The sequence below is a fragment of the Podarcis gaigeae genome, assembly GCF_964106915.1.
Source record: "Podarcis gaigeae genome assembly, chromosome: 7".
Lineage (NCBI taxonomy): Eukaryota > Metazoa > Chordata > Lepidosauria > Squamata > Lacertidae > Podarcis > Podarcis gaigeae.
The window spans coordinates 27,010,675-27,029,881 of record NC_139683.1 but is presented as its reverse complement, the minus strand read 5'-3'; the positions used below and the strand labels follow the sequence as shown (position 1 = coordinate 27,029,881).

General features: G+C 43.1%; 1 protein-coding gene across 5 annotated transcripts in view; it reads left to right on the top strand.

The window, feature by feature from the left end:
- Window positions 1-19,207, top strand: part of SLC26A7 (solute carrier family 26 member 7) — an 88,972-nt gene that overhangs the window by 12,779 nt on the left and 56,986 nt on the right. For 4 of the 5 annotated variants that reach the window (XM_083747786.1, XM_083747783.1, XM_083747784.1 and 1 more), the window contains 2 exons: window positions 11,209-11,319; window positions 16,577-16,753. In XM_083747786.1, the coding sequence (XP_083603912.1) occupies window positions 11,209-11,319; window positions 16,577-16,753 (288 nt within the window). Of the gene's footprint in view, window positions 1-1,625; window positions 1,670-11,208; window positions 11,320-16,576; window positions 16,754-19,207 lie in introns of all 5 variants that reach the window. The other variant, XM_083747785.1, reaches the window with a different exon arrangement.

Genomic DNA, 19,207 nt, shown 5'->3' with positions numbered 1-19,207 from the left:
ATTGGGTGCCATCCGACGGCATATATAAGAGCGATTCTTGCTTGTCTCCTTAAAAAAAATAATTATACCTGTGCAGAGAGGTTTACTGCTACTCACAGCAGAACCCTTTAATTATAAAGTGAAATTCACAGTACAGATCTATGCATGCTGATGTAGAAGTACATCCCACTCTGTTCAGTGGGATGTATAGTAGGATTGTAGCATTAACCCTTTACTAATCTATCTGCTTTTACCCTCCTTTGTTGGTTGTTACTGTGCTTTATTGCACAATGTTTGCAATGAGAACAACACACTTATACTGACCTACCTTACAGGGTTCTTGTGAGGATTACTGCTTACCAAGATAATGGTTGTGAAGTATTTTGAATGCCATAAACTGAAACGTAAATGCTAAGTGTTATTATAATTATTCTATGAAAATCTAGCAGTTCACCTTGAAAGTAGCATCTTTCTCTTCCCCTGCTCATATGAGAGAAACAGTGAAGAGACAGAGAAACATTAGCATTACCCCCTAGTGTTACCTACCACTTCCTTGACAGCAACAGCCAACAAGCCACAAAGTTTAGCACATAAAATAGTACCTCGTTACATATTTATCACGATAGCCCAAATTGTGGCCTTTCGTGGGCATGTTTGTCTTCTAAGATGTACTGTAAATTGCCATTGAAAGCTGTAATAAAAATCAGGGGGGAGCTCCAATTTAGTTTGGTTGCCATAGGTGCGAAGAAATCTCCCCCTGGCTGATACCTGGGGGAGGGGGCAGATGTGAAAAGTACAAAACTGCTTAAATAGTTTTTGGAGAAATTAAGGTTTCTGTCATGTTATATATGACATTTCAGAAAAATCCTCCATTCAGTGTATTGTGAAAACAGCTGAAAGATCATTCAGAGGCAAACATTTTGTGATAGCTGTTCTTTTACAGATTCCCTAACAGCTAGCCTTAGTCCTCATTCATGCATTGAAAATTATAAGTGCTCCTTTAATTGAATTATTCTGCAGCTGGAACCAACCGGTTTGTGTAAGTATTTATGCTTTTGGAGTAATTAGGAACATCTGCGCTGGCATGATTTAACTTTAAAGACCTTAATACTGTAGTACTGTAAAGGATCTTGTTTCACTGGTATACTCATAGACAACAATTGCAATTAAAACACAGCTAACAATGGTATGTTTGAAGCCAACCAAAATATTGAATTAAGAGGCAGGCAAGAGTAGGTAGTACTTTTCTCCAGCCTTTTTTTTTTTTTTTGGATTTCCACAAAAGAGTTCTTGGACTTTATTGGCTACAGCTTAGAATACGCAGGTGATGTTAAAGAAAACTACCATTTCCATTAAATAAGAAGCTGCCTTTACATCAGGTGAGACCATTGATCCAATGAGCCCAATATTTTCCCTGTCATCAGTGGCTCCCCAAGGACTCAGGCAGAGGACTTTCCCCCATCACCTGCTATCCTGTCCATCATATCTAATATAGTGGAGATGCCAGAGATCTTCTGCGTGTAAAATAGGTGCTCTGCCATGAAGCTATGGCCTTGATTATTTTAATAAAACAAATATAAGAACATAAGAAAAACCCACTAGATTATACCGAAGGTCTGTCCTGTGCATTATTCTCTTTCCACCAGAGGCTATCAGATGCTCACGAAGAGTTTACAAGCAGGGGATGAAGGTAACGGCATTCTCTAGTCTTTGAATCTCAGCACCTGTGAACGCAAAGGTATTCTATTTTGGAGCATAGTGATTCTTCCTGGCTGTTATTGCTAATGTAAGGTTACCAGATTTTTTTCAGTGAATCCAGGGACACTTTTCAACTTCAATTGATTTTGTATGTGGACTGATTTGTAAATCCAGGGACTGTCCCCGGGAAATGGGGACATCTGGTAACCTTATGCTAATGGTACTGATAGATCTCATTGAATTTGGCTAACTTCTTTTAAAGCTGCCTAAGCTAATGGTTGCCAGCATAGTATTTCATTTAGACTTCTATAAACTTAGTACAGCAGCATTCTCTAGCTCAGGACGTTGTTGGACTCCAACTGTCATCAGCCTCAGCCAGCATGGCCAGTGGTCAAGGAGGATGGGAGTCTCTCTCTCTCTGTGTATCTATATATTTATATATATTCATTCTCACCCAGTCTATACTTGGCCCCACTTCTGCTTGTAGCATGGGGGCCATTGCAGTGTGGCTGCTTTCTGTGCCAATCAGAATGTCAGAAACCCTAGGACATGTAGCAAAATCCCATGTTGTCGTAGTTTACAGGAAAACATAGCATTGGGGTACCCAAATCTAGCTTTTCCTATGTGGCTAGGAGCTTCCAATGATATCATCATGATGTAGAAAGGAACCGCAGGAAATCATGAGGATCATACAAGAGGGCGAGGCTTTAATATAAAGCAGATTCCAATTAAGCTTCCATTTAAAGGAGATTCTACAATTCCCTAGGCAACTTATTCCATTGGTAACTGTTCTCTGGGAAGGAATCACTCTCTTGGTATCTGCAGCCTACATTTGCTTTGATATTTGCTGGAATCCACAGGATAAATGGCTGTCTGAGCCATGGAATTATTATGTTAACCAAACAGGTTTTGCCCAAGTGTTTCCTTCCACCTTTTGACTTCGGATCATTACCTTTAAGGAATGTTCAGATGCCATTCTGTCAAGCTTTACAGTTCATTCTGCCCTGGCACAGGATGATTTTGTTCTTTAAAAACTTGTGCAATATCTAAATGCTAATGAGAGATTTGATTCAAAAACATGAGAGGGGGAGAGAATCAGATAGCATGGATGTTAATCCCATAGCAGACACACACAAAGAAGGGGTGTAAAACTGGAGTCTAAACTCTTCATTCAGAAGATGTCCAAGGGCTGCATTCAGTTTTCAGTATTTGATTTGGGGTGTGGGAGGCAATAAAAGGACCCGTAGTTAATTGCTAAGTAGCGGTACACTTGTTACCATCCAATCCCAATGTGCAAAAAAACTCATCAATACTGCTGTTGCTCCTAATCACCAGTTTCCACCCAGACCTTAAGACCTCCTTGCAATTCTAAGTCCCCTGTCATTTAGAGTCTTTCCATCCTGCAGTTTATTATGGACTCTGCACTGTTTTGCATGCAAGTTTTGCTCAGCATTCATAGAATGTTGTCTTCATCAAAACACTACCTTGTGTTATTTTCCTATTTAACCATGATTTACACGGAAAATCTGATAAGAAAGCAAAACCTATGAAAGTGGTCTGGATTAAATGAGGAGATGTTGTAGGATATCATTTTGATGAGGATGGCATTGTGTGAACACGGCAAAGAAATTGAATGTTTGAGCAGCAACAAAACTGCCAGGTGGAAGTGCCATTAAGCCCACATACCACTGCTTGCCCTCCAAAATCCTCTTATACTCCAAAGCAGCTATCTTCACCAGTCATGCCACCTAAACATCTCCTCCGTTGGGTACAGACAACCGCTTCCTATCTCTTTTGGCTTCGTGTCAGCATATAGCCAATCGTGCACTCTCTATCCTTTTTGATGCTTGTGCTGCTAATATAAAAGGATGGAAGAGAGTTCAATGTTTAAGATATTCTAGTAGTCGGCACTGTTGGTAGGCTAATCCTTTTGCTTCCTAGCTATTCAGATGGGTCAGTAATTTATGTGGAGTGAGCTAAGAGTGCCATAGTCTGCCATAGGAACTTTGAAGGCAGGAGGTTTACAGTCCAGCTCGGAGGTGTGAAACCTCAGGCCAGGGGTCAAATGCAGTCCTCCAGGCTCTCACTCTGGCCTTTGGAAATTTCTCCAGCTCACACCCTTCACAGGTTCTGTTTCACACCCCAGATATTTTTGCGTGGCTAGAATATGTTCTTGAGCCCTGCTAATGCCTCTTGCTTGTCTGAATGGAGAATAGAGAGGAGTGTGAGGATGTAGAAATGTCAGAAGTGAGCAAGCAGTACATTGCACTGTTCAAGTTGGAATTAACTCTTTATTAGTAAAAACCTGATCCACACAGGAGTGTCAAGCCTAATGAACAGAGCAACTCATCACTGGTTGGCCTTGTCCCCATGAAGTAGTTGCTGAGCAGCCCAGTGAAATGTGTGGGGTATAAGTAGTTAATAATAATAATAATAATAATAATAATAATAATAATAATAAATGGTATCCGCCTCCTCACAGCTGCCTAAGTCCCCTCCTCTCTGAGGTTTTCCCCCAAGCAATCAGAGACTGCGTCTTCACGTTACTAATCGCTCTTCCACCCCTTTCAAGCCCTTCCTGGTCCTGGGAGACCGGAGGGGAGGGGAGCTTGTCACAGCAGGAGGGGGAGACACCTGTGACTCTTCACCAATCTGACTCATCTCTGCCTCTTGGCCTCTCTCCTCCTCTGCTTCAGCTTCTGCCTCTGATTCCAGACTTCTCTCTGCCACAGACTCTCACAGCTCACTGAGCCCTGTTACCCCTTCAGCTTCTGGCACCTCCTCTTCTCTATTCTCCATCTCACCACTCATTGTCATCCCACCACCACTTCCTGGGCTCTGAGCCTTCTTCTCTTGAGGGTTCCCCAGCCGGTTCCTTCCACCTTTCTTCTGCATCCAACCAGTCCATGTCAAGAAACTAGCCTACTGTACAAAGGCAAAATTTACATTTGTTGCTCTGGCCCAGCCCATGACTGGCACATGGCCCTTGGAAGATGGACCAGAAAGAAATGTGGTCCTTGGACTGAAAAGGTTCTCCATCCCTACTCTTTCTGATGCTCATATGGCTCATGCCTCTCAATCTACTCATATGCCTTGCCTGTACAAAAGGGTTCGTTGAATTTAGAACCAATTCAGAAAGCCACATAGTTAAAGTGATCACATGGTAGTGCATTTATGGGTCCAGCTGTGGCACAACCACTTGAGGATTGGTCAGAATGTGGGGGAATTCAGTCACTGATGTGGATGAATAAGTGACACCTTACCTATATTGAATTTAAATTTATTAGCCATTACCCATCCTCATCCCTGCTTCATTGGGGCCATACGTGAACATCTGAAATGGTGCAATTCTCAAAGGATTGTCATATTTGTTTAGTGCATGCTTAGATTGGATCTGGAGAGACTTTTTCCTAACACAATTTCTCATCCATTTCAATCCCCCTACTCCAGTGCCCTAATCTTTATTTTAAGAAACCTAGAAATCCATCCCTCAATTGGTTTCATAAGCACTGTAGGAGGAATAATAATTGCAAGACTAATTTGTTGTTTATATTTGAACTGATGGATGATGCAACACTGATGCGTGTTTTCTTTTTGTATTCCCTGAAGAGAACAGAGCTCTGTTACCTGACACTATAAATAGACAGAGGTATATATTAGCTTAGATAGCTTTTTTTTAAAAAAAAAGGATTAGACAAATTCATGGAAGATAAATCCACCAAAGGCTATTTACTCATGATAGCTATGTGGACCTTCCATTTGGATGAAAGGGATCGTGTAGACCCATATTAATCTGTTTTCAGGCCTGGTTATATTATGGAAACAGCTTTTATAGCTCAGTGGGGCAGACAGGGGAAATTTAATCTCATTGCTTTCCCTGGACCTCTTAGCAGCATTTGAGACCTTCTATGCTTTTGCATGGCCTGGTCTTTGTAGCACCAGTTTGTTTCTGGATGAGGGTTTATTGGAATAGAGTGGGGGATTTTACCACTGCTGTGGTTGAATAATTGGATAAATTTGCTCAGGGGATGGGGGAATAAGATAAAAGGAAGATGGAAGGTCAAATGAAAGTAGAGAGGGAAAGTAGCAAGCAAAGATTCTTAGCAGTGGAAGGAAACATATGAGGAATCTAGTGAGTCCATTGCTGGATTAGAGAGCTTGGAAATATGATAAGTCTCTATTAGGTTCTAATGGCTGGTCCTTAGAGTCAGAGAAGGAAAACCAAGGAGCTCAGACAGTATGGCTAGCTCTTAATAGCCTGGATGGTGTTGAGAAGGTCTCACCACTGGCCATGGAACTATGAGAGAATGGATGAAGAAGAACTGCTAGGCAGCTCAGTGTTCTGAAATAGCTTTGAATACACATTGGAAGGACTCATTTCATGATTTTCATCCTATTTGGCAAAGGGAGACATCTCTTTTGCTTATATGGTTGCATATCCTTCAAAAGATTCATATCCTTTGCCTCAGCATCACTGATCAATCTGCGATTACAGGCTTATTAATTAATTACAAATTAATAGCTCAAATTTCTCCAAGGATCTAGCCAGATGTTCTGGCTTGAGGACAGAGATTTTATAGCGTCCCATGCTTCCCAAGTTTTATTCTACTTATATCACTACCACCGTCTCCAAGACTTTGGCCACAAGTGCCAGGTAGAGAAGTTGCTTTTAATCCTTGGTTTCCCATGAGGCTGACGATTTATGTAGTTTTTACTAACTCATTTGCCTCACATAAAAATGGCCCTTTAACTTGAACTGTGCAGTTATAATTAAACAGAAGAACAAGAGGGATCATTGCTCTTAAAACAAAGCTAGCTTGCAAAGGATTAGAGCCATGTGCTGTGGGACAAAGCCCATGTATTACCTAAGGTAGTTCTAAATTTTGTACTTGGCTTGTGGGTTTCTCAGAAAGCCAAGAAACTTAAGACTTCATGAGCTGGCAAAAAACCTAAAAATTGGCAGTCCTTCTTAGGCTGCTGGTGTACATGCTTGAAACTTGTACTTAAAAACCAGAAAGACGGGTCATGTGTCTCAATGAGTCTTCCATCCAGCAACTTCTGAAACTCCAGAAGGCTAAGGACATCAGTTAAACTCAAAAGATGCAGAGGAACATTCTTGGTAGATGCAAGCACTCCTGTTAAATATGCTGGCTTCTTTGTCCCATGGTACGTCACCCAGAATGCTTACATTTCTCTGAAATTGGTTATATTTATATGCTTAACAGCATAATCCTATGCATGCCTACCAAGAAGGAATCACCCCAGGTGAGTTCAGTTGGACTTTCTTGTAGGTAAATGTGTGTATAGGATTGCAGCCTAAGTGTATTCTTCAACCCAGTTTGAACCACTGAAAAGGTTTGTTCTCATGTTGCCACCCTCTGGACCTCCATGGATGGGTTCAAGAAGGTCAAGATGCTGATTGCTGGCTCCACATCTGTTTATATGGGAAGAAGTGGTCCCTGAAGTATTGAGGTCCTGAGGTCCTTATAGATCAAAGCCAGTACTTTGAACTGAGCCTGGAAACTAATTTGTAGCTAGTACTTTCATGCCAGAATTGGTTTTGTACGTTTGGACCATCCTGCACTGGTCAGCAATCTGGCTGCTGAATTCTGCACCAGTTACAAAACGGATGTTTGGGTCAGTGATTTTGTGGCCAGATACCAAAACTGCTAAAGTTATCTTCCCTTTTCTTTGTGCATGCCTATTTATTATAAGCACTCCCATTTCATTCATTCATTTCATTTATAACCTGTCTTTCCTTCAAGGATTTCTAAGTGCTATATATGATCCCTCCCCTCTACATTTGACCCTCATAACAACAGCCCTGTGAGGTAGATTAGGCTGAGACATAGTGACTAATCTGGCTCAATGGTCATTCATTTAGTTCTTTGTGGCTGAGAAGGGGATTCAAACTTGGGTCTCCTCAGCTCTCATTCAGCACTTGAACTGCCATGCTATACTGGCCCTCATCTACACAAGGGGTGGACTCTTATTTAAAGCAGTCTTTCCACTCCTGTCAGCATTCATCTTTAAGAACAACAATGTTCTTATTGTTAAATTTAAAAAGTTGTTTATTTAAAAAGGTAAAATAAATCAGCTTGGTTTTGAGTAGGATTTCCTGCTTTAAGTACGAATTCTCACACAGAGAGTAAAAACACGCACAGGTAAGAAGGCTAACTATGTAGTCCTTCATGCTTAGCAACGATCGTGCCTGGTGTTATGGGATTGTTGGAGGGAGCCAAGAATAAAAATTCTTCCTGGGACTGGACACAATGCTCTCTGACTACATTCTTGCCTAGGCTTTGCAGGTGCTTTACATAAGGCTTCATTCACCTGAAACATCCTGAGGCTGCCAACTATGATGCTATTATATAACTCTGATAGGTCCACATTTGGAATATTATATGCCATTTGGTGACCCATTTCTGGTTCCACTGAAAAGAGGCGGAAGACGTGTAATAAATATAAATCAAGTCTCAACAAGGGCTCTTAGACAAAACTACTCGAGGGAATGGCTTGATGGACAGTGGTGCTAATGAGACAAAGAGGCAAGAACTGAGGATCTGGGCACCACACTTCAAGAAGGACACTGACAAACTGGAACGTGTCCAGAGGAGGGCAACCAAAATGGTCAAAGGCCTGGAAACGATGCCTTATGAGGAACGGCTAAGGGAGCTGGGCATGTTTAGCCTGGAGAAGAGGAGGTTAAGGGGTGATATGATAGCCATGTTCAAATATATAAAAGGATGTCACATAGAGGAGGGAGAAAGGTTGTTTTCTGCTGCTCCAGAGAAGCGGACACGGAGCAATGGATCCAAACTACAAGAAAGAAGATTCCACCTAAACATTAGGAAGAACTTCCTGACAGTAAGAGCTGTTTGACAGTGGAATTTGCTGCCAAGGAGTGTGGTGGAGTCTCCTTCTTTGGAGGTCTTTAAGCAGAGGCTTGACAACCATATGTCAGGAGTGCTCTGATGGTGTTTCCTGCTTGGCAGGGGGTTGGACTTGATGGGCCTTGTGGTCTCTTCCAACTGTATGATTCTAGGATTCTAGGATTAATATTTTCATACTTCATTCAGTGCTCAAATGCCTTGACTTTTGTAGTGGGTTTGGAGGGCTATAATTCATACATTTAAAAATACGTTTAAAAGTAATCACTTTGATCATTCATCTTTATCTCACAGTTTAGACTATGGCAGGTTTTGTGGCTAGACACTAAAGAACACTGAAACTTAGTTTTAGGTACAGAAAGTTTACAAAGACTGCCTAATCTAATCTGTTTTCCATCACCATCTCTCCCCCCCCCCCCCCGTCGCATACGTTTGCCATATTATGTAATTTGTCCACTCATGCATTCTAACTCTGGCAAAATGATTAACATGACTTTGGTCTTCACACTGAAGAATAGTTAGCACCTTAACAGAGCTCTGCTCTTCCACTCAGAGCTCATGTTACAGCTCAGGTTCATTATTACTCTGTAAAGCACTATGGACATTAATGGTAGAATGCATGATCCAGCCAAAGTAATGCATTTTCAAGTCCCATTTATTTCAAGACGAGCGTATGCTTGCATCTCACCAATGGAAACCAAAGGGATTTCAAAGTTTTTAGCTTTGACTGGATTGTGACCTTAATGTGTAGGCTGTTACTTCTTGTTAATGATTTACTTGTTTTCCCTCATGTTGTATTGACTTTAGGAAAGATTGTGGCAAGAAAATTATCTTACGTTCCTCTTGATCCTATTTAAAAGTCAGGTGTGAATAAGCCCTGTGTTTTTGAGATTTGTAGATCTGTCCAGCAGGAATAATCTGAAAACTCTATGGGAGAAACAGCAGCTGAGTGATAGCACACATGCATGCAGAAGGTCCCAGGCTGCTTTGCCATCTCTAGATTTGTTTGTTGGTTTAGAAAAGAACCAGGTAGCTGGTGACTTCCAGATTCTGCAGCTGGAATAGACTGAGTAGTTAACTAAATTTTAAATGCAGTACACCCATTTAAAAGGACTGTATCTCCCTATTTGAACCTGCCTAGGTTTTGAGATCTTCAGGGAAGGACCTTCTCTCAGTCTCACCACTCTTAAGGAAATGTTTGGCAAGGAGGACCTGTGAGATTACCTCCTTGGTGGCTACCCCCAAGTTCTGGAACCTACTCCCATGGGAGACTAGGCGGGCCACCCCTCTGCTTTCCTTTCACCGGCAGGCTAAAGCTTTTTTTGTTTGGACAGGTCTTTGGCCATTAACTGGTAGTTGTGATGATGAAGGATTCAAACCAGAGACTTCTTCATAGTACAGTGGCTAAGATGGAATTCCCATAGGGAAGGGACTGTGGCTCAGCAGTAGAGCATCTGCTTTGTGTGCAGAGGGTTGCTAGTTCAATCTCTGGCATCTCCATCTATAAAAGGATCAGGTTGAAGAAGATGGGAAAGTCCTCTGTTGCAGAGCTGATGCTTGTTAGATTAGAAAGCACACACACAGCTTTATTGTGAGTTCACGGTACAATAGTATATATCAACAATTATTCAGGTGTAAGATTGGCCTTGCTAGCCAACAGAGGAGCTTTAGCTTGTACATACTGAATTTTGCTACAGCCAGTATAATAGTATCAATCTTATCCTCAAGGAGAGCCTTGATATGAGAAAAATCAGCCATTCCAGGGTACTCTGCTAATATTGAATTGATTAGGTGCTGTCTAACCTGTTTATAAGGACGCGGGTGGCGCTGTGGGTTAAACCACAGAGCCTAGGACTTGCTGATCGGAAGGTCGGCAGTTCGAATCCCCGCAACGGAGTGAGCTCCCATTGCTCGGTCCCTGCTCCTGCCAACCTAGCAGTTCGAAAGCACGTCAAAGTGCAAATAGATAAATAGGTACCTCTCCGGCGGGAAGGTAAACAGCATTTCTGTGTGCTGCTCTGGTTCGCCAGAAGCAGTTTAGTCATGCTGGCTCCTTCAGCCAATAAAGCGAGATGAGCGCCACAACCCCAGAGTCGGCCACGACTGGACCTAACGGCCAGGGGTCCCTTTACCTTTAACCTGTTTATACAGACTACAATGTAACAAAATGTGCTTCATAGATTCAACATCCTGGGAAAATGGGCATAGTCTATCTTGGTATGATTTGAAATCAGTGGGCCAGGTGGGCAAGTAGCCTGACTCAGCATAGGGCAGCTTCCTGTGTTCTTATGTATCATGCTACCCCACCTCTAAAAATGGTCAAAGAATGAGATTCTGATTACAGATTGATATTAAGAACATAAGAAGAGCCTGATGGATCAGGCTAATGGCCCACCTACTCCAGCATTCTGTTGTCGCAGTGGCCAACCGGATACCTGTGAGAAGGTCACAAGCAGGACCTGAGCACAACAGCATTCTTCCTGCTCATGATTTCCAGAAACTGCTATTCAGAGGCATAGGGAGAATGTTGTCATCATAGCTAATAGCCTCTGATAGCTCCATGAACCTTTCTAATCCCTTTTTAAAGTCCTTCAGAACGTAACCTGATTTATTTCATAATTCCCATCTACCTTCTCTACAGGGCTTGCCTTTGCTGTTCTCTCTTCAGTGCATCCTGTGTTTGGCTTATACGGATCTCTCTTCCCTGTTATTATTTATGCCATATTTGGAATGGGACGCCACGTTGCCACAGGTAAGTGCTTCTGGATCCTTGAGGACCAGTTCCGAGAACTTAACAGGTCTGTTGGCTGACTCTCTTAATGTTGCCTTCGAGGTTAGTGTTTTGTATAGCTCGCAGTGTATGATGAATAAAAATTAAACAAGCTGTTCTTCCACGGAAGGGCAGAATGCAGAATTAGCTTCCATTTGGCTTCTCTGAAAATCAAAGAGTCCCCGAGGATCAATGCACAAAGCTTTGCAACTTTTCGGACTCCATTCATTTGTAGGAACTCCATGTAAGTTCCGCAGAAGTAAATGGAATTTGGGTAACAGCAGTGCTTGATGGCTTGTGCTCTCTGTGACGCTCAAATTTGGCAATAGTTTTGTGGACTTCAGTAGTTGGACTGTTCTGAACTCTTGCAGCTTGGAGAAGATAGAAATCACCCTCGAGAAATGAATTTGGTATTTTTTGGGTGCATTTCTTTTACAACTACATTTTTTTCCTGTGTAATAAAACTATTTGGGAGTGGGGGAAGCATGATGAAGGTCAATCTGGAACTGTATCTGCATCATTAATATTGCACCAACACTATCTCCATAAGGACTCTCCACTTCGAGATCTGGCTGGTGCCTGCTAAAGGTCTGTGTCTTTCAGAAGGCCTTTGGATGCTAAGGTTTGGCCTTTGGCCTTTGAATGGATGGTGTAGTTTTAGTTAACTGTGTTGCATTGCTTTGTTTGTATTCTCTTGTTTGTTTTATTGCTTCATTGCTATAATCTGCCCTGGGGTCTTTTGATGAAGTGCAGGCTCTTAAGTTTCAAAAATAAAATTAATACATTATACCATTATACATAATGCTCTATAAAATTTGCTCTAAGATGAAACTTTCACCTGGGAGAGCTCAGCCAAAGACAGTTTATTTGCTTATTTCCAGAAACAAAAAACAAGAGCTGCACAATGTTTGCCTGCTTTGAAACCAAAAGAGATTGTTCTTATCGTTTGGCTGACTCATATCCAGATAAAATCTCTCCCCCCCCCTCTCTCTCTCTCTGTGTGTGTGTGTGTCCTCTGCCGGCTCTCTCTCACACATATACACATAAAGGTCTTTTTTATGTATGGATGTAAACATATAAATCCATATTATGTACAACAGAAGAATAGTTAAGCAAGAAAGGGCGATCCTGCATAAGACATTTTGCCGTTCTTCTAGGCAGCTGCACTGTATCATCCAAATCATCCATCCCTTACAAAGGACGCTGGAGCCCAACTCTCATACTAAGCAATTGCTGGCCGGGTTTTAGTCAGAATGGCGTCAGTGCGCATTCTACTGCCTCACCTCAAGCACTTGATTCACTCCATCTACCTTAACACCAAATGTTCTTTTCAATTGTGACAGTGCTTTAAAAATAACAAGAGCTTACTGACAACAGCATCAATGTCTCTTAGCCAGGATAGCTATATTTCCTGCAGTATCTAAGGCTAAATGCTTTGAATGTACAGGAAAACATCGACACAAAGAGAGGAGAGCAGACTCCTGTGCTTACTGATGAATTAAAAAAAATTTTTTTGCTCTATTGTTATTATTTAATTAGATGGTGAGCAAAATTTAAAATCTTCACTCTGTAAATACCAGAGTCTGCTTTCCTCTTTGACAGTACATGTAGAATACAAGTTTGGGGGGATCATGATCATGCTCCAGAGTGCCAGCTCCAGGGGGCTGAGTCCTTTTGGGGGTCCCTACATTTTGGGGGTAAGGCTGGGCCCCCACCCCACAAATCACGGAGGCAAAGTGTGGAGCCGACCATGGCACAACTCCAGTAGTTGGCTCCTTCCCCTCCTCCTCCTCCTGCTGCAGAGGTGATTGGATCTAGAAAGTCCATCTCCCATCATCCCTGACTATTGGCTATTCTGGCTAGGGCTGATGGGAATCTGGGAACCCACCAGTTGTCTAGCCCAGTCTTAGGTAATTATGGGCATCTCAGAGATGCTTACGCAGAACCAAGGAAGGGGTCCGTCTAAGATATTAATTTGAGAACTGATCTCTCAGAATGAGAAGCAGGGTTTATACAGAGAACATCTGGTCCCGGTTGCAGAAAACAATGGAGCTGGGTACGGGGGTCATGGCCTCCCTTTAGTTAATACGGGTTGGAAAGGATGGAGGAAGGGAAAGAGCTATGGGAGCCTTTCAGATATTGGGGAGGGGAAAATCTGAATTGCGTGGAACCACACACAAAGCTATCCCCTCAGGGTTTGAAAAGCCCAAGTATATGCACATTCCCTTTGGTTGTTATTATGCTTTCTAAGGAGCAATCATTGTCTTTTGAGTAATTGCGTGGTTTTTTGGAAATGGTCTGTGTGCCAAAATGTGCATTCAGTGCTACATTTAACAGCTCTGTAGCAGCCATGTGGTCTGCTGGGAAAGCAGCATTCCGTCCAAAGTACATAGAATTTGCATCAGGACGTATGCAAAGCCTATTGTCAAAGGCCCCTTGCAACTCACTGGCAAGTTGGATTTGCATCTTGTGGCAAGTTCCTTGGAAGCGATCATAACTCTTGAGTCAGCAAAGTAGACATTACGTAGTTACTTCATTTAAAGTGTAGTAATTGCCCAACAGGGACAAGCTGGACTATTGGTTTCTTCAAGCAAAGCATTTAGGACATCTGGTAATTTGAATAAATGTTGGATGCAGTTTGATATATTTAAAGGGTTTGGGATATCTGAGCAGCGTAATTGATGCACGTTCTGTGCTATTCATGTTGCTTTTAGATGAAACAAGATTTCCAGAATGAAGGCGTAGAGTGTTTGGTTAGAAAATTTTGATCAGTGGAGAAATTTGGTGTTCATTTTTTTAAAAAAATGCTTTGTAGTTATTGTAAAGTATCTTCTTTCTGTGATCAGTATTTGTAATCTTTTATAGATCTGGGTGAACTTACAGTTTTGAAACAATTCTATAATGCCTCCAATAATGCTATTAACGCCCCCCCCCCCGAATATTTCTTATAACATTTACCTTAAAGAGAAGTATAAATGTTAAAGTACACCTTAGGATCCAAGACATACAATTTATATTTCCCCTAACTGTACAAGTTACTCCTTTGCTGCAGATCTCTCCATTGAGTTGGTGGCTATCACAACATCCATTAACAACATTTCATATATATTTCACTCAAGCATTTATGTAAGGATCCCATGTACATGTAGCAGGATGACTCACATATATACACACAAGAGTTGAATAAACCACCTTTGTTTATCATTTCAATAACACACAAATGTAACTTTGATTGCTGCATGATGTTTGTGGTTTGCTGTGGGAAGGGCCGAAGGAATGGACACAGAAGCCTGGTATTGGGTCAAATTAGGCCACAGCTTTATTGATTACAGGAAAGAGTATGTTTGGCTAAGGCATTGGGCATGTATCCAGCATCAGGCAGCTCACATGCTGCCTGATAAGAACTCAGTGGGGTTGACCCTGTGCTGGGGAGTCATCCCCCAACATGGATCGAGTGCCACAACCCTGCACAGCCCGCCATTGGGAGAGGTGTATTGGACCATCAGTCCCTATGTGGACTCCTGGACAGTCTCATCCCTCCTGGACCCCTTTAATAGGGTATCCACACCACTCAGCATCCAGCCCAATGCCTTATCCACCAAAGCTGTGACAGTTGCTATGAGGTCCGTGAAAACTGGCAAGCCAGCTTGCAGGAGAAAATTCCTTCCTGGCCCTGAATATAGCAAGGTCCATACTCTAACTTGCCCGCTCCCCCACTAGGCGGACCCCCAACAGACTGCATGGGTGGAAAATCCCACGGCGGTCAGCAAAGAGGGTGGCCTGTGCTTGGCAGCCCTCTTAAATACACCAGGAACAGGCAGGGCACAGCCCCCATGCCTCTGCCTCAATTGGCCTTGCGGGTAAGGCTCACCCTAACTGGAAGGTCCAGCATGACCAGAGGTGGGTGGCACCAGGTAGCAGTCCCCCTCCCCTGACTACACAGAAAGATGGTGGCCTCCCAGGACCAGCTGATGTGCCCCAGATGAGCGAATAATAGAGAAATACATTTTTCTGGTAAGAGGTGATGCCTAAAATTGGTGTGTGCAGAAAACAACACATGGAGAACAGACATGTAGTTGTACTATCTGAATACAGAGCCAGCAAGGCAACTTTCAGCACATTTTAAACACAATCATTTGGACACAACACTCATAGGTTAGGATCCCAACTACGTTGTTCACAAATTTGAAAATCAATAATACTTAAGTTCATCACATGGGCATAGTCACAATTTTTGTTAGGGGGGCAGGCGTGGGGGGGGGGCAGAACTGCCATGGTTGTTCAGTTAGTCAAGTATTTCTGTTGTTTTACTTAATCTAGGGTGGGCAGCTGCCCCCACCCCCCTTGGCTACGTCCATAATTCGTCATGACTAACTGGACTCATTGGTTTCTGCTTGAAATGTGACTTACCGTATTTTTCGTCCCATAGGACACACCTACTTTTTCGGGGGGGAAATAAAGGAAAAATTTTCCCCCTTTATTTCCCCCCAAAACCAGGTGGGGGAACAGTGGGATGGCAGTGCTGCGCCTCCCCGCTGTCCCCCGAGCTTGTGGGGCTGGCCGATGTCTGCCCGGCGCGAGGGGCGCTCTGCTTCAGGGCGCGTCGGGCGGCAGGCTGCTATCCGCAGCATGGGAAGCCCTGCGGGAACTCCCGCAGGGCTCCCCACGCTGCGGATGTCTGCCCGGCGCCATGGGCGCTCTGTTTCAGGGCGCCCCATGCGCCCCCCGGGTGCGCAAGGCTTGCCGACACCTGCGCGAAGCACGGGGCGTCCTCCAAAGCGCGAAGCATGGGGCGTCCTCCGGAGGGCGCCTCGTGCTCCGCGCTGCAAGCTGCCGCCCGCAAGCCTTGCGCTCCCGGGGGGAGATCCCCCGGGTGCGCAAGGCTTGCCGACACCTGCGCGAAGCACGGGGCGTCATCCGGAGGGCGCCCCATGCTGCAGGCTGCCGCCTGCAAGCCTTGCACGCCCGGGGGAACTCCCCCTGGGCGTGCAAGGCTTGCGGATAGCTTCCTGGAGCCTGGAGAGCGAGAGATGTCGGTGCGAAAGCCTGCATTCGCCCCATAGGATGCACCCACATTTCCCCTTCATTTTTGGAGGGGGAAAAGTGGGTCCTATAGGGCGAAAAATACGGTAGTCTGCACCCAGTCAACAGATTTCAATAGCATTCCCTTTGTTTTAAGCACAATGCAAAACAAACTGGAACTGTACCGATTAGAAACTAAACTCTCTGTCTTTTGCAGGAACCTTTGCGTTGACCTCCTTGATATCAGCTAATGCTGTCGAGCGTCTTGTTCCTCCCATGAGCAGCAACTTCACAGCAAACAATAACTCCACGGTCTTGGGATTATCTGAGTTTGAGATGCAGAGGATTGGAGTTGCTGCAGCAGTTTCATTATTAGGAGGACTCATTCAAGTAGGTATCCCTTAATAGCCAATACATATAGAAAATCAGATTAGCAGTAAACCATAATGCATCCAGAGCCCCTAGAAGAAGCAAAACTGGATTGTGATGGAGCCATAGCATGGAGTCCTCCCATATGCTCTGGAGTTTGATGTGGCCTAAGTAGAATGGAAGACACCTCACTGCTGTAGTGTTGATGCCACAAAAGCAAGATCAGAGGGAGCTGCCAGTTGTACACGATCTTTAAAAATGAAATATACATTTCATAACATGCTGAGGTTTATGTAAAACATGATCAGTATTTCAGCTAAGCTGCTGCTTACTGAATATAAGGGGAAATGTTCCCTTTTATCCACCAGGGTTCCTATCTGCTCCATGAAATAAAAACTGGGAGCTAATTCTGCCAAATCAAGATGGGAGTCTGCTGAAAAATGAGTGTTTAGGCCTACTTTCATGGGCCTGTGGATGGGTCAAATCACGTGTTATAGTCACTTCCATCAGGGGTGGCTAACGTGGTCCTCCAGATGTTCCTGGACTACAGTTCCCACCGTCTCAGATCATTGGCCATGCTGGCTGGGGCTGATGGGAGTTGGAGTCCAGCAACTTCTGGAGGGCCACAGGCTCCCCATCCTACATGATGAATCCTTGCAAAGAAGCCATTTGGGGGACAAAGGCGCACATGGCATAATAACATTGGAACTAGTCTTCAAGTGACCATTTTCCAGCATCCCTTCTCTTGCGTCTCCCAGCATCTAGTCATATGGCAAGAAGTTCCGCTGTGACTGTTTTCAGCTTGCAAATGAAGTTGATCTGGGCCAGAGAGGAAGCTGGAGTTTCATGTAGCACAGGCAAATATTTCCTTATCCTTAAGAAAGCTGCTGGCAGGTTTGGTGCAAAGTTACATGACATCGCTCGCTCTGGCTTCAACATACCCGTCTCAGTTTACCTGCTGCTTTTCAGGTTAAACCAAGAAAGCTGGTTCCACCACTCTTTTAAATCTGATTATTAATGCACTTTAAGCGGAGTCCCAGGTATGTTCATGTTGGCACTCTCAGTTTACTTAGCACAGCTGATATGCCCAACAGGCTGCATGCAAACTGAGAGCATGCCCTGGAACACCAGTGGCAACTAATTTTTAACTGAAGGTCCAGTGGCAATGGATAGGTGGAACCACCCTGTTCTGATTTGCAGAATTTTGGCAGAATAACTTTATTTTATTAATTTATCTATTGGAAACCTTTATCTCCTGCTTTTTCTGCTTGTAAGATCTTCAAAAGGACTTACAGTCTATAATAGCCATGGGGACTTGTGGCACTTTAAAGTGTAACACATTTATTAAGGTGTAAGCTTTTGTGGACTTCATAAGATGCAAGACATTACTCTCACTGGGCAGCTATACATCTATTTATAATAAGGGATAATAAAGAAAGGCCAAATGATTGGAGGCTGGTAGTGCAATACAGAAGAAAAGAACTTGAGGTAGCTGGGATTGGAGCAAACTTCATGCTACTGTAATACAAGTGAAAAATAATAATAAGGAAAGATAAAATGTGATATCTTAATTTTTTCCCTATTATGCATGTACTCTTTATAAAGTATTTGTTTATGAGACGTACCTTTAACTGTTCAAAATTTATAAGGAGCCCATAGATGGAATGATTGTATATGGTATTTTGTGCATAGGAATTACGTAAAATGATTTTTTTAAAAAGAAGAGAAGGGAACTGTAAGCAAAATTCTTTACCACGATCACATTTCAGTTAATGACTGCTTCTGTATTAGTGGGTAGATATCTAAGTGTTGCATGCAATTCCATATAATAATCATCATAATAATAATTTGCTTTTTTTGTCTGTGGAAACATCCAAATTGAGGTTTTTTTTTATCAGTATTACTTTTGTTGTTTCAATGCCCAGTGGATACACTTATTTTGATTTATATTTTTAAATGACACCGGGCAAAACTCCCAAAGACAGATTTCCTTCTTGCCGTTTGGAATATGGCTGCTACTCGTAAAATAACCTCTCTAGCTTTTGCTTTGGCTAAAGCTCATGCGTGCTTTGTCAAGTGCTATCTTTTGGAGCATGTGCCAAACCAGGGTTCATTTTCATTGTATTCTGTTGTTGTTATGGCTAATAGCTGAATCCACAAAACTGAAATTGCACTGAAATATGGCCTCTACTGAGAATCAGCTATTAACTAGAGTATTCACAATTCCTTACCATCAGTCAGTTATTGCACTCAGGTACAATGTACCCTTATTATGATGCTTATGTTACTGCATGCTTTGGGGCATTTCTGTGGTGAGGTACACGCCCTAGTTTTCTTGTCATTGTGGAAAGTGGATATTGGTGTACCCCAGACATTTAAGACCATAGTGTAGCCTGCTCCAACTCGGTGCCCCCTCCGCCCCCGAAATGTTGGCCTACCATTAAAAACTATTAAAAACATATTAAAACAAATTACGGTC